General features: G+C 46.4%; 1 protein-coding gene across 1 annotated transcript in view; it reads right to left on the bottom strand.

Annotated features, from left to right (window-relative positions):
- Window positions 1-12,138, bottom strand: part of Tmod3 (tropomodulin 3) — a 33,354-nt gene extending 21,216 nt beyond the window's left edge. The window contains exons 1-3 of the mRNA XM_010609081.3: window positions 11,956-12,138; window positions 8,103-8,259; window positions 375-497 (exon numbers count right to left, since the gene is read on the bottom strand). Of these exons, the coding sequence (XP_010607383.1) occupies window positions 375-497; window positions 8,103-8,259; window positions 11,956-12,081 (406 nt within the window). The 5' untranslated portion in view covers window positions 12,082-12,138. The remainder of the gene's footprint in view (window positions 1-374; window positions 498-8,102; window positions 8,260-11,955) is intronic.
- Between the last annotated feature and the right edge of the window lie 341 nt (window positions 12,139-12,479).

Raw genomic sequence — 12,479 nt, 5'->3', positions numbered from 1 at the left:
TGGTGCAAGCTGCTGCCTTTAGACGCTCTCACTGTGGGGTTGTGTGGTACGAGGGGCTCCCCTCGTGCCATGCTGAGGGGAATGGGGGTCTCAGGCAGGTGGAGAGACGCTGGCCTAGGGGAGCACTCAGGGCTGACCATCCCCTCCTCCCAGTGACCCAGCCCTGGTCTCCAGGGCAGACAGAGCAGCTGGCCCTGTGACCTCCTGTGCTCTAACAGGACACCAGCACTGAGCTCTATAAAGACTCAGTGTGGAGACATGCAAAAACGGTCAGACAGAGTCGGCTCTGAGTGTAAGAACGGCATGGTGGGAAATCACACTGGCTGCTGCCCATGGCGCCCTGCTGTGCCGTCCCCACCTGCCAGGCCACTCACCTGCGAGGTCACACAGCTCTGTGTCCGAAGCGCTCGTCAAAGCCTCTTCTAACTCTGGGTCAAGAGAGATATTTTCTTCTGTAAAGGTCTGCACAGGTTTCTGCTTGGGGACAAATATTTTCCCTGTAAAACAGAACACTCTGTGAATTCTCCTAGCATGGAGACCAGCTGCATCATCTTACACTACTGAAGTGTGTGCAGGCGAGGCCCAGGTAATGTCTCAGGTAATGGAGGACCCAGGAAGTGGCCAGGGCAGCTGCAGCTGTGTTAAGCCAGAAAGGAAAAAAAAGGTAACAGGAACTTTCCCACCTGTGAAAATAAAACTAGGCTCTTTGGGAGTAATTCTGAGTTACTTTATAAATGCCAAATTGACAAATGAATAAGTACAAAATCTATAAGACTTGAAAGATACTTTAAATTCAGTTTATTTTTAAGCGACAAACTGCCACTTGAGGGATGGTAGAGGCGATTCTGATTCCAGACACTCCAGTTTCAAATGGGAAGACATTTTACTATGTCCTGCATGGAATTCTAAAATGTCGTCATTCCTCTAAGCTTACAAGGTCAACCCTAACAAAAGTAGTCACCACGGAAACTGAGTTTTTTTACTATGTGAAAATCAGTTGTTTATCAGCACATATTATACAAGACTGAAAATGTGAAGGGACAGTATCAGTGTAACTGCAGCCCTGGCTGATCTAACAGCTGAACCCATGCAGGTGATGCATGTCTGTAATCCCAATACTCTGTGAGGCTGAGGCAGGAGAATTCCAAATTTGAGCCAGCACAATTTAACAAGATCCTGTCTCAAAGTATAAAGCAAATAAAAAGTGTCAGGAATGTAGCTCAATGCAGAGGTCTTGGGATCAATGCTGCCAGAAAAACAAAAACGCAAGCCCTTCCTTCCACCTCCATTACCATCACGCCAATTCCCACAGTTGGAGTACTGCAAACACTGCTCACTGGCCGTTCTGAATCTCCTCTCTCTACCTAATCAGGTCCCTGACCTGTATCTAGAGTGCTTTCCATGTGCTCATTTTTCCCTTGGCCCTGATTAACCCCTTCTGCAAGTCCAAAGTCTCCTTGCACAAAATCCTGCCCGATCGCTGGCCCCGTCTTGCCCTCCCTCCTGGATCTGCCTGCCACCCTCATCCTCTCTGAGCTCCCGTTTCTCGTGTGTTCTGTCTCAGTCCACAGCCCCACTATTCTCAAGCTTCTCCAGCCCAGCCCCAGGGTCACTGTCAACCTTCTCTGGCTCTCAAATCTGCCTTCAGGTCCTCGTTTTGGTTTGTAATGCTTTTCCTCGATGGAAATTTTTTCCAGATCACTGAGTCCATGTGCAGTACGTGTTCACGCGCCCCGCGGAAGCTGGTGTGCATACAGCACAGCAGTGCCTTCATCCCCCATCTCTTGACCTCTTTCCCCCTTGAGAACGATCTCTCTCCCTACTTCCTATTATCTTTTATATTTGGGTTTCCCAAATATAAAACACACACGATATGTAAGACTGTACGTCTGGTATATTCCATTTAACATTATGGTCTCAAGGTGCATCCGTTTTCCTACACATGACCCAGGCTTATCTTTCTTTATGGCAGAATAGTGCTCCATTGTGTATAAATACCACATTTTCTTTATCCGCTCATCTGCTGATGGACACACAGGCTGCTCCCAAGCTTTGCTATTATAAATTGTGCAGTTATAAGCACAGGCACGCATGGATCACTGTAATACAATATCTCTGGTTATTTTGGAAAGATACATAGAAGGGGAATAGCTGGGTCAAATGGGATTCCTAGTTCTAGTTTTTTGAAGCATCTCCACACTGACTTCCACAGTGGTTGTACTAGTTTATATTCCCACCAACAATGTAGAGGGGCTCCTTTTTCCCAGAAGCCTCATCAGCATTTGTTATCATTTGATTTCTTGATGATGGGTAAGAATATATTACTCTAATTTGCATTTCTCTATTGGCCAGAGATGTTGAATGTTTTTTCATGTATGCATTCACCATTTGTACTTGTAGGAGCATCTATTTGTTCATTTATTTAAGAGGCTATATTTCTTCCAATGATCCGAGCTGAATGTGTTGCTCCTCTATACTCTCTTCCACTGAGTCTCATACCAGAGTTACTTAAGAGTCTCTGACAGATGACACCAATACGGCACCTCTGGATCCTCTGACTTTGTTTCTGTGGATCACATACCCCCCCAACTTTTTTGCTGGAGTGTCTGGAGGTTTGAACCTAGGGCCCTGTGCATGTTAGGCAAGTGTTCTGCACTGAGAAAAATCCCTATCCCCTTTGTCTTCATTTGTCCTGAGATTTTTGACTGCAGGCTGAGTGGTTTATATAAAAGTGTAACAGATATACTGAAGGCAATGTCTACTACCAGAAAGAAGTGTGTTCCTCAGGCCAGAGCTGAACTGGAGTGCCCAACTTACCCAGGGGGACCGGGTTCCTCACTGGCCTCAGCCCCCACCCAAGGATGGGATCAGAAGGTCTTGTTAACATGGCCAGGGACCAGGACCCTGTCAAGATCCTGTAGTGGCTGACTCCTGCTTGTCAGTGAACTGAGAAACTCTTCCCACATACAGCCTGCCTGCCATTGACCGGGTAGCTGGAAAGCCACTCTGTCTTCCGCCCTTTTCTGTAACTGGAGAGTGCGTGCTTCTACCTTTCTTTGCACAGGGTAATGGCTGGAAGGAATGTGTCCAGCTCTGCTGTCCTTGCCTCAGCTCCTCCACCCCCACCACAGCCTCGCCTCAGGGATTTTCCCTCAGCTCCCTTCCTCTGTCACTGTTCTTGGTGAACCATTCCTGGCACCAAATGAAGTGCAGGGGAAGAGCTGGGGATTCCTGTAGTCTCACTGTCTCTAGGCCTGCACTGAAGAGTACAGCACAGCCAGCCACACATACCTACTTACATCACTTTAAAATGCAGCTTCCCAGTCACACCCGGCACACTGCCCATCCTCAGGCACAGCTGGCTCAGCCTGTGCCAATCAGTATCGCAGACACAGTAGATGTGGCTTATTCCATTTGTTTTGTCTGTGACAGTGAGAATAGCAGGTGTCTGGCATCTGAATCAGTCCTGCTCAAGCATTTTCTTACTGTAAAGAGTTCCTCAGTCAATCCACAAGGTATCTGTGCCAGTGAGGACATTTTTGCTACCCACTACAGAGCACCCAAATAAAAGTGCTAAGCTGGTGCTTGCCAGGCACTGGTGTGCATATAGGTTTGGATGCTAGGGGTATAGGGTGGGGTCTGTGGTCCTGCGTTCCTGTCAGCCTCTCAGCTCATGCTCACACTCTGCCCCACAGAACACTCTTGTGAGCAGCAAGGCTCCAACAATGGGGACTTTTAGCACCTCAGTGAGTACATAGGAAGGTCTAGGGTTGGTGCTTGATGACAAGATCAGGGATCCAGGCACTTTCCATTTTCTGACCCTGCTGAGCATAGAGTCCTTTGTTCTCAGGCCTGCACAATTAAGGATGACCCTTGGAGCACCAAGAACTACATCTCTACAAAATAAGGGAAGAAGAAGGGCAGGAGATTTAGCTCAGTGGTGCAGCACCTGCCTTGCAAGCACAAGGTCCTGAGTTCAATTCCTGGTATTAAAAAAGGAAAAAATAAAAAGCAGGGAGGGAGGGTAGGTACTGGGCCACCAGGCCATGGTTCAGCTGTAAAGGCGGCTGGGAAAAGCAAGCCTGGGTAAAGGGCTGCTGAGCAGGCAATGACAGCATCTGTCACAATACTGAAGCCCAATGATGCACGCGATGTCCCCGTAATTCCTGACACTTCCCAAGGCCACCCTCACACAGCCCGCATGTACATCTGCTGTCTGTGAGCACATCAAGGGCATGGCCTATGCCTGTGCATCCCCGCATCCTCGCCTTAACACAGCAGGTGGTCCAGCTTATTGGATAATTCGGCGATCATCTCCAGTCCAAAGCTTCGATTATAAAGTATGGCTTAAATGCTGGTTTGAAGTCACACAGCAGACTCACAACAGAACTTGTTCCCCACTCCGAAGCTAGTGTTTCTTCTAACACACGTGTGGCTTATATACTTGTTTTTAGCAGGAGACCCCTCCCCAACAAATGCCAATCCAGATGGCAGTATGCATCACTGGTCTTCTTAACACCAAACTGTACAATTCTGGTGATGAGATCATCTTTCTCACTGGTGCACAGGTAAAGGCACATGCAAATCACCACGTCCTGCTGGTTCCACAGTACTCCTCACAGCGATGATATTCCAGCGCAACTGGCATGCAGGGGCCTGGAGCAGACCAGGCAGAGCACGTTCTCACATGTGCAAGCCTGATCTGAGTCTCCTCAGCAATCAATCACTAAAATGGAGATACCATTTGGGGGCACGGCCTGAACTGCTGTTTCAGGATAACTAAGTTTTCTACAGCCCAATCCCACCCATTTTCAACTGTCTGTGGCAGTGGTTCTGGATGCTGGATGCATGTGATTCCACTTTTAAGTACTTCTGGCATCTGAGTTCTGCTCCTAGAGACTCTGGTTTCACTGGTCTGCTGTGCTGCATGGGTCGCCTCCAGGGCTTCTGAAGCACAGAAGACAGGGCTGCAACCAGATGGAACAACTTACCACAAAAAAGGATGGGAGATAAAATGTGTGTTAAATAGCTCAAAGCACCACTCTACTAATATCACATGTACCATATAAATATATAGTCTTTACTTGTCAGTTAAAAAAGAAGAAAACCACACATGCTACCAAGTAGCTGCTCATGTCTTACTGTAGGGACTGATGGAATCTAAAACATCATAAAAATCTAAGATGTTTATTTTTATAATCCTCATCCACATTTTAAAAGAAATTATTTGTATTTCCTTCATACATAAACGTTAGCAAATGCTTTGAAAGTATATCTTGTTAGAAAAAAACAAGGTAAAACAAAACTCCCAAGGATCTAGGGAAATTCTTTAATGAAGAATTTTGTCTATTTTATAAAGCTCTGTATTTTATATAGATGGTTACCTCTTAGGCAGTATCTACACTGAGGAATACAAAATATAAGGGCTCTCTTCAAATCGACCTAAAGATTTAAAGTCTCTCTCAAATCCCAGTGACAAAGTGATCTAAAAATGAATACGGGAACCCAAGGGAGGTAAGAATCAACTTTGAAAAAAAAAAAAAAGGAAGAACTTATACTTGCCACCTTCAAAATTTAATATAAATCTACTCTAATCAAAAAAGTATTCTATAACGGCACAGTTTGTAATAGCTAAAACTTGGAAACAGCCCCATGGCCCATCAGTTGGAGACTGGATAAAGATTTTCTATAAAATGGAATACTACTCAGCCATAAAGAATAAGAAATTAGAGTCATTCATAGGAAAATGGATGCATATTGAGATCATACTCTTAAGTGAAATAAATAAGACACACATGTGTAAATACCAAATAGTTCCTCTGGTGTGAAAAACTAAAAGTGTAAATAAGATCCAAATGGTATAACTGACAATGTGAAATAGGAGGAAAAGCGCTAAAGGTGAAGGGGAAGTGGGAAGGGTAGGGGAAAGGAAATAAGGGAAAAGAAAAAATATGAGAAAACGAGGGCCGGGGATTTGGTTCAGTGGTTCTGCTGCCTGCCTCGCAAGCGCAAGGGCCTGAGTTTGATCCCCGGTACCAAAAACAAAACAAAAGTAGGAGAAAACGAAAAAATGGAAAGAAAGTTTTTGTAAATAGGGAAGGGAGGAGGGGGTGAAGGGAGGGCAGGGGTATGGGGAAAAAACGAGAACCAAGACCTGTCATGTAAAGGTACGAGATCCCAATGAGGAACATAACTGTACTGTATACCTAAAAAGTACCAATAAATTCAATGAGGAAAAAAAAAAAAAAGTATTCTGACACATAAGGAAAATTAACAAGTCAGAGAAATGAGAAATAAATCCCATACCTGTGGCCAATTGATTTTTCTACAATATGAAGACTTCAATGGAGAAAGCATAGTGTTTTAATAAATTGTACTATGATAACTGGACAGTTCTCCCCTCAAATGAAACTAGATTCCTACCTCACACCATACATGATTATTAACTGAAGGGCTGGCAGAGAAAGGGGAAAAAATTAACTGAGATGCATTAGGTACATGGATTTAAAAAGGAATGAGTGAACAGCTGAGAGTGCAGCTCTGTGGCAGGGCACATGCTCAGTGTACACAGGGCCTAGGTACAATCCCTAGCACTAAGGGAAGGAGGCAAACACAGAAATGAATGCTGATCCATGCAGAGATGACTCTAAAACACTATGCATGTGAGAGATGGCAGATACACACACATATTGCATAATTCCATTTACATGAATTGCCCAAAACAAGCAGAGTTATAGAGAGACAGCAGTAGAGCAGCGGTGGCCTAGGGCCTTCCAGAGGGGAATGGAGACTGATTGCAAATGCAGACAGTTTCTTTCTGGACTGATGTCAACTTGTTCAGTAATGATTCTGCAATTACAAAACAGCAGCTAAGGAAACACAACAAACCAAGATAAGAACACAGGGCTAAGTTCAATGTATGGCACTTACCCAAACCCATGTTTACACCAAGCAGGGTGGGAAATCCTACTAACGCCTTTGTGACTGTAATAGATCAAGGAAGAGACCCACCACGTTAACAACCGCTGCCAAGGCCCCCACTTCAAGCGATCTGCTCCATGGCAAGTTACAGCGACTGTTAACAGAGACTGTTAAGATTTCTTAGTCACAGATCTATCCCTGCTAAACATAAAATTAAAAATCACCAAGAAACAGAGATGGCCCTCATTTATTTCATTCCTACAACTAATGTTACTGTTTGCAGGCTGCCTTGTACAGAAGCGATTCCAGGTAACCATCACTGTGTCACTGTTGCCTCCAGGGGCTGTGGCACATACCTTCTGACAGAAGCACACACTAGGGCACTAGAGGAGGGCCAGGCTGTCAGAAGGCAGCCTGGGTTTTTGGGTTTTTGTTTTACCTATGATACACATGACACCTGCTCAATATGGCCACCAATAAATGCTCTGTATTCAATAAATGTGTAGTGAATTTATGTATACTCATGAGCTAGAAAGACCACATAAAAAGGAAAAATAGAGTAAGGGATCCATTATTTTGGAGCGTGCTACAGTTTAGCGTGTGAATGCTGGGTCCTTGCAATGGTTCAAAGGGCCCGAGTTTGATTCCCACTACCAAAAAAGAAAGGAGTTAGAACTCAGCTTCATTTATCCTCTGTAATACACTAGTGCACTTAACTTACTTCAGCACTTTTCCAGCAAAGAATTAGAGGGTATTACACAAAACCACTGGGCAATAAAACCATATTAATAAATCATTAAGAAAAAACTACTGGGGCCAGGGATTTAGCTCAGTGGCATTGCACCTGCATCACAAGCGCAGGGTCCTGAGTTCAATCTCCAGTACCAAAAAGGAAAAAGAAAAAAACTATTGTCCAAATTGATAAAAAGACAAGTAAAGTGTCTAGGCCACCTAATACATTTCTCTTTTTTTTCCTTCAGTTCTGGGGATCGAACTCAGGACCTTGTGCTTGCGAGGCAGGCGCAATGCCACTGAGCTAAATCCCTGGCCCACCTAACACATTTCTACGTAAACAGTATTTTATCTTCAAAGGCTGCCATGATGCACCTCTCCACACAGGATTTTCTCCATGCCTGTCTTATACAAAGGGAAACCACCTAATCTCAGAGTCCCGAGCTCACCTTTCTTCTCCCCGGTGTAGGGCACGTAGTCCTCCCTGTCCTTATGCTCCAGCGCCTCCTTCTCCAGGTATGAGAGGAGGTGGTCTCTGTCAAATGGCCCGGTGGCAGCCTTGGCCGTCTGGTTCTTCTGCCGGAACCCTGCAGGCAGAAGGGCGTTCTGCCAGAGAATGAATCAGCCATTACGACCACTGAGAAGGCAGGCGACACTCTGCGCTTCCACAGAGCTACCCTGCAGAAGATTCTAGACCACAGTGGACAGGCAATGGCTACCGTAGCATGGGACCTTACGGCCGTGATGGAAAGGGGCTCCAATCACAGTTCTTTAGAAATGTGGCAGAATTCATTTACATTATTATTGAAATGGGCACTTATATATTTTCTTCAGAAAAAAATGCTACCAGCAGAAAAAGAATTCTTTAATTTTTAAACATTCAAGGATTATAATAAAAATTTTTCTTAATGGTTAATAACTGTGCAGCATATACATATGGATAATAATTCTATCACCAATTTTAAATTACTGTATGTAGTCCTCGGTAGTAACTGCCATTTAATCACACAGACTCTCATGACAGACATACAGCTAAGAATGCCAGGTTAACCTTGACCTGTCCACCACAGTACCGAAGCTCCAGCTTTTGTGTTGCACATCTGTTCATGCACATCTGTGAGTCGTAGGATGCACATGCAACAATTACTGTCATTGCCGTTCACGCCCCACAGCACCCTAAGACACAATAAGGCCCTCTTTTGCCACCTCCCAATACTGGCAGTGATGCTGAACCCCAAGGTGGAACAAGAAGATTTTCAATACGAGGGGTGACTGCATATGGTGAAAGGCAACCGGAAATGTTCATTTTTTAAGTAGAAATGACAGCACTTCAAATTTGGCCATTTGTGTATATCCCTAATAATTCTCATCAAGTTTACTTCTGTGTCCTCTTCAACAAATGGCACTCATCACACAGCAAGCTGACCTCTCGGGATGAACCGCACAGGTCTGTCCCTAACCCTGCACCAAGTGTCTCCTAATCCAAACTCAGCACCTCTGGGACCATAAAAAAGAAACCGAAGATGTCTGCCCCAGGCTGAAGTCACGGTAAGAGCCACATCCACTCCCACTCAGCCTAAAGGTCCTCTCCACTTTGACTTCCGGTGGAGCGTGGGCACTGCTTTGCCATCTTCAACCCTACTACTACCTCGTCCAGCCTCTGGCCCAAGCATCCCCGGCATCCCCACAAAGGGTTCGATGATCACTCTGACCTCCACACCCTACACTCCCTCTTTTGGACTTGGGACTTGCCCTGCAGTTAGTTCTGTACCAAGGCCTTCACAAGTGCAGCCTCTCCCCTTACAGGCTCCGCCCACCTCTTCTGCTCCTTAGACTGCAGCTCCACTCCTCCAGGGAGGCTTTTCTGGGACTCTCAGTCCCCCCCTCCATCTTTCTGATCTGGTGTGAACATCTGATCAAAGTCAACATGCCTGCATCAGGGGGAAGGGTCACATCTAACTTGCTCACTCGTGTCCTATGCCCAGCATAGCACCTGGGATCTACAGGTGGCCCCCAAACACTCACTCAAGAGAATCCAGGATACTGCTGAATAAAAATGCTCACTGAGACAAACTAATAAGCAGGGATTTCCCTTCTCCGTCCATAAAGCATGCACACGTGCACTGCTTCACGGTGCTGAGGATGGAGCTGCACTATTCCACTCGCCTGCTCAAGCCCATGTGAAATAACAGCTTCAAGATCTGTTATGCAAGCAGGGCGTGGTGGTGCTTGCTTAGAATCCCAGCACTCTGGGAGCCTAAGGCAGGAGGATCCCAATTCCAGCCCAGCCTGGGCAACTTAGCAAGAACTTGTCTCAAAAGAAAAGAAAAAATTACAATTGACCTTTGACTTGTGAAGTCATTTCATTCCTAAGGGCTGGTTGTAACTCAAGTCAGTCAACTGAAGGCTCAGGCTCCTCTACACGACTTTCAAGTCTCTCTCCTGCACATAGGCAGACCTGTGTCTTTAGAGAGACACTGGCCCAGGATTTCCCAGGGAACCCCTCATAGGAAGGAATGAGTCATGTTCCTTCCAGAGCTCTGTAAGGGTTAAGTCTGTATCTGAGACCATCTGGAAGCACAAGTGGCATTTGGGTCATTACTCAAGACTTTGGTTGTAAGTTAAAACTAGAATTCCAGTTGTAACCCAAGTTGTTTGTATGTCAGGCTGGCTGTAACTTGAGAGTCCACTGTAAAATTAAAAATTAAAAGAGCTAGAGATGTAGTTCAGTGTGAAGGCCCTGGGTTCAATGCCCAATGCTGCCCCCATCCCAAACACACAAAAAAGAGCAGAAATCCTGGGCCCTTCAATATAGTGTTTTACCATAAAAATAAATGCCAGCTGACTGGTTTTAGAGCCTATAAAACCCATGAACCAAGCTTCATAGAAGGTATATTCTATTGGTGCTGGGCCTGTAATTCCAGCACTGGGGAGGCTGGGGCAGAAGGATCGCCATGAGTTCAAAGCCAACTAGGGCTACATAGTAAACTGGAGGCCAGCCTGGGCTACCTAGCAAGACCCTGTCACTAAAAGCAAACAAGCCCCCAACCAAAGTAAATTTTAATTGGGCATGGTGGGATGGGCCTCTCATCCCAGTACTTTGGATAAGCCAGTCTTGGCCACATAGTGAGTTTGAGGGCAACTTGGACTGCTTAAAGAGACCTTGGCTCAAAAAACCACACACACACACACACACACACACACACACACACGCACGCGCGTGCACATGCAAGTAGTAGAACATGCTTGTAGTCCAGCACCTGGAAAGGCCGAGACAGGAGGTTCCCAAGCTGGACCTCAGCCTGGACAAGTCAGCAAGACTTTGACTTAAAGTGCTGAGAATACAGTTCAGAGTGAAGCTCCTGGGTTCAACCAATCTCCAGTACCACAAACCAAAAGGGGAAGGAAAAAACCACACAATTCATGTTTCTCCCCTGAAGTGGAACTCTGTTGTAGTAATATATTCTCAAGGCATGGGAAAGCCTCAAATAGCTTTCACCCTGTGTTTAATTTTCAGCACCCAAAGAAAACAAAACACGAACACAACTCCCTGAAGGGCACCTGAGTAAGTGTTGCCCACAGAGGCGGGTGTGTGTGTGTGGGGTGCTAAAGGCAACTAGCAGCACCTCCTTGAACACTCACTCAGCTGACAACGCAAGGATTGAGATTCTACCTGGGCCGATGTAAGTTATGGGACAGACAACAGCCACTTTCAAATCTAAAGTGCACAGGCATATGCAGCCGCCCAGGACTCACAATGGTGCAAGTGCACACCCACACAGCACTGTTCTTCACTTTTGCCCAGGACAAAAGTGCCGGACAGACGCACGAACACCCTCCACCCACCACACAGAGGCATGGGTGACGTCACTGCCCCACCACAGACTCCTGTTTTGTTCACAGCACACGGAAGGCAGCTGGGCTCCCTGCAGTGCTGGTGTGCTGGGTCTGCCAGGGACAGGGACAGGGACAGGACGGCACCGTGTGCGGGTCTGTGCCATGGCAGGAACCGACCGGATACTCAGCACCTCTCAGCAGAACACACTGAGGCATAAGGCCGTGAGTGCAGAGCCGCGCCACACAGCTGGACACAGAGATGGTGCGCATGGAGGGCAGGAGGGGCAGGAGTCTGCTACTTGTGACCAGGAGCATCCTTAGAGGAGACGTCTGGGGAGGAGGGTGGTGGGGAAGGCAGCTCGGCTCAGTCCGCAGGCAGGGGCTGGGACTCAGGGATGCACAAAGCCAGCTGCTGTGGGGAGGCGCTGAAGCAGCCCACTGCACATGGCAGCTCTGCGCGCCTACCTCAGGATCCAGGTCATCCAGAACCGTCTCCAGCTGCTTTAGCTCCAGCTCAGACAGGTTCCCGAGCAACTCATCCTCATCCAGGTCCTTGTACTTCTCCAGGTCCTTCCGGAACGGCAGTGCCATGCTTCTCGCTTTTTTTGCTGTGCAGTGCAGGGTCAGAATTGACTCCTGCTTTGTCTTAAAGCTATGAGAAAAGAAAGACATGTAAAGTTCCACACCCTCTCACCTCCCTGCTCTGGTATATGGTGTGTACTAGGGTTAAGGGAACTACTCAAGCCTTACCTTTTGTCTTTTGTTGACAAAATAATCAAATGAAGAAAAAAGAGGAGGGAATGAAATTTAAATTCATTAAAATAGATTGCTAGCTGGGTGCGGTGGCACACACCTCTAATTCCAGCACTGGGGAGGCTGAGGCAGGAGGATCCCTGTGAGTTCAAGACCAGCCTGGGCTACATAGTGAATCCCAGGTCATTCTCAACTACATAGTAAGACCCTGACTCCAAAAAAAAAAAAAAAAAAAA

This window comes from Fukomys damarensis, unplaced genomic scaffold, assembly GCF_012274545.1.
Source record: "Fukomys damarensis isolate Sample0158 unplaced genomic scaffold, DMR_v1.0_HiC HiC_scaffold_17, whole genome shotgun sequence".
In the NCBI taxonomy this organism is placed as follows: Eukaryota; Metazoa; Chordata; class Mammalia; order Rodentia; family Bathyergidae; genus Fukomys; species Fukomys damarensis.
This window is presented reverse-complemented; position numbering and strand designations above follow the sequence as displayed.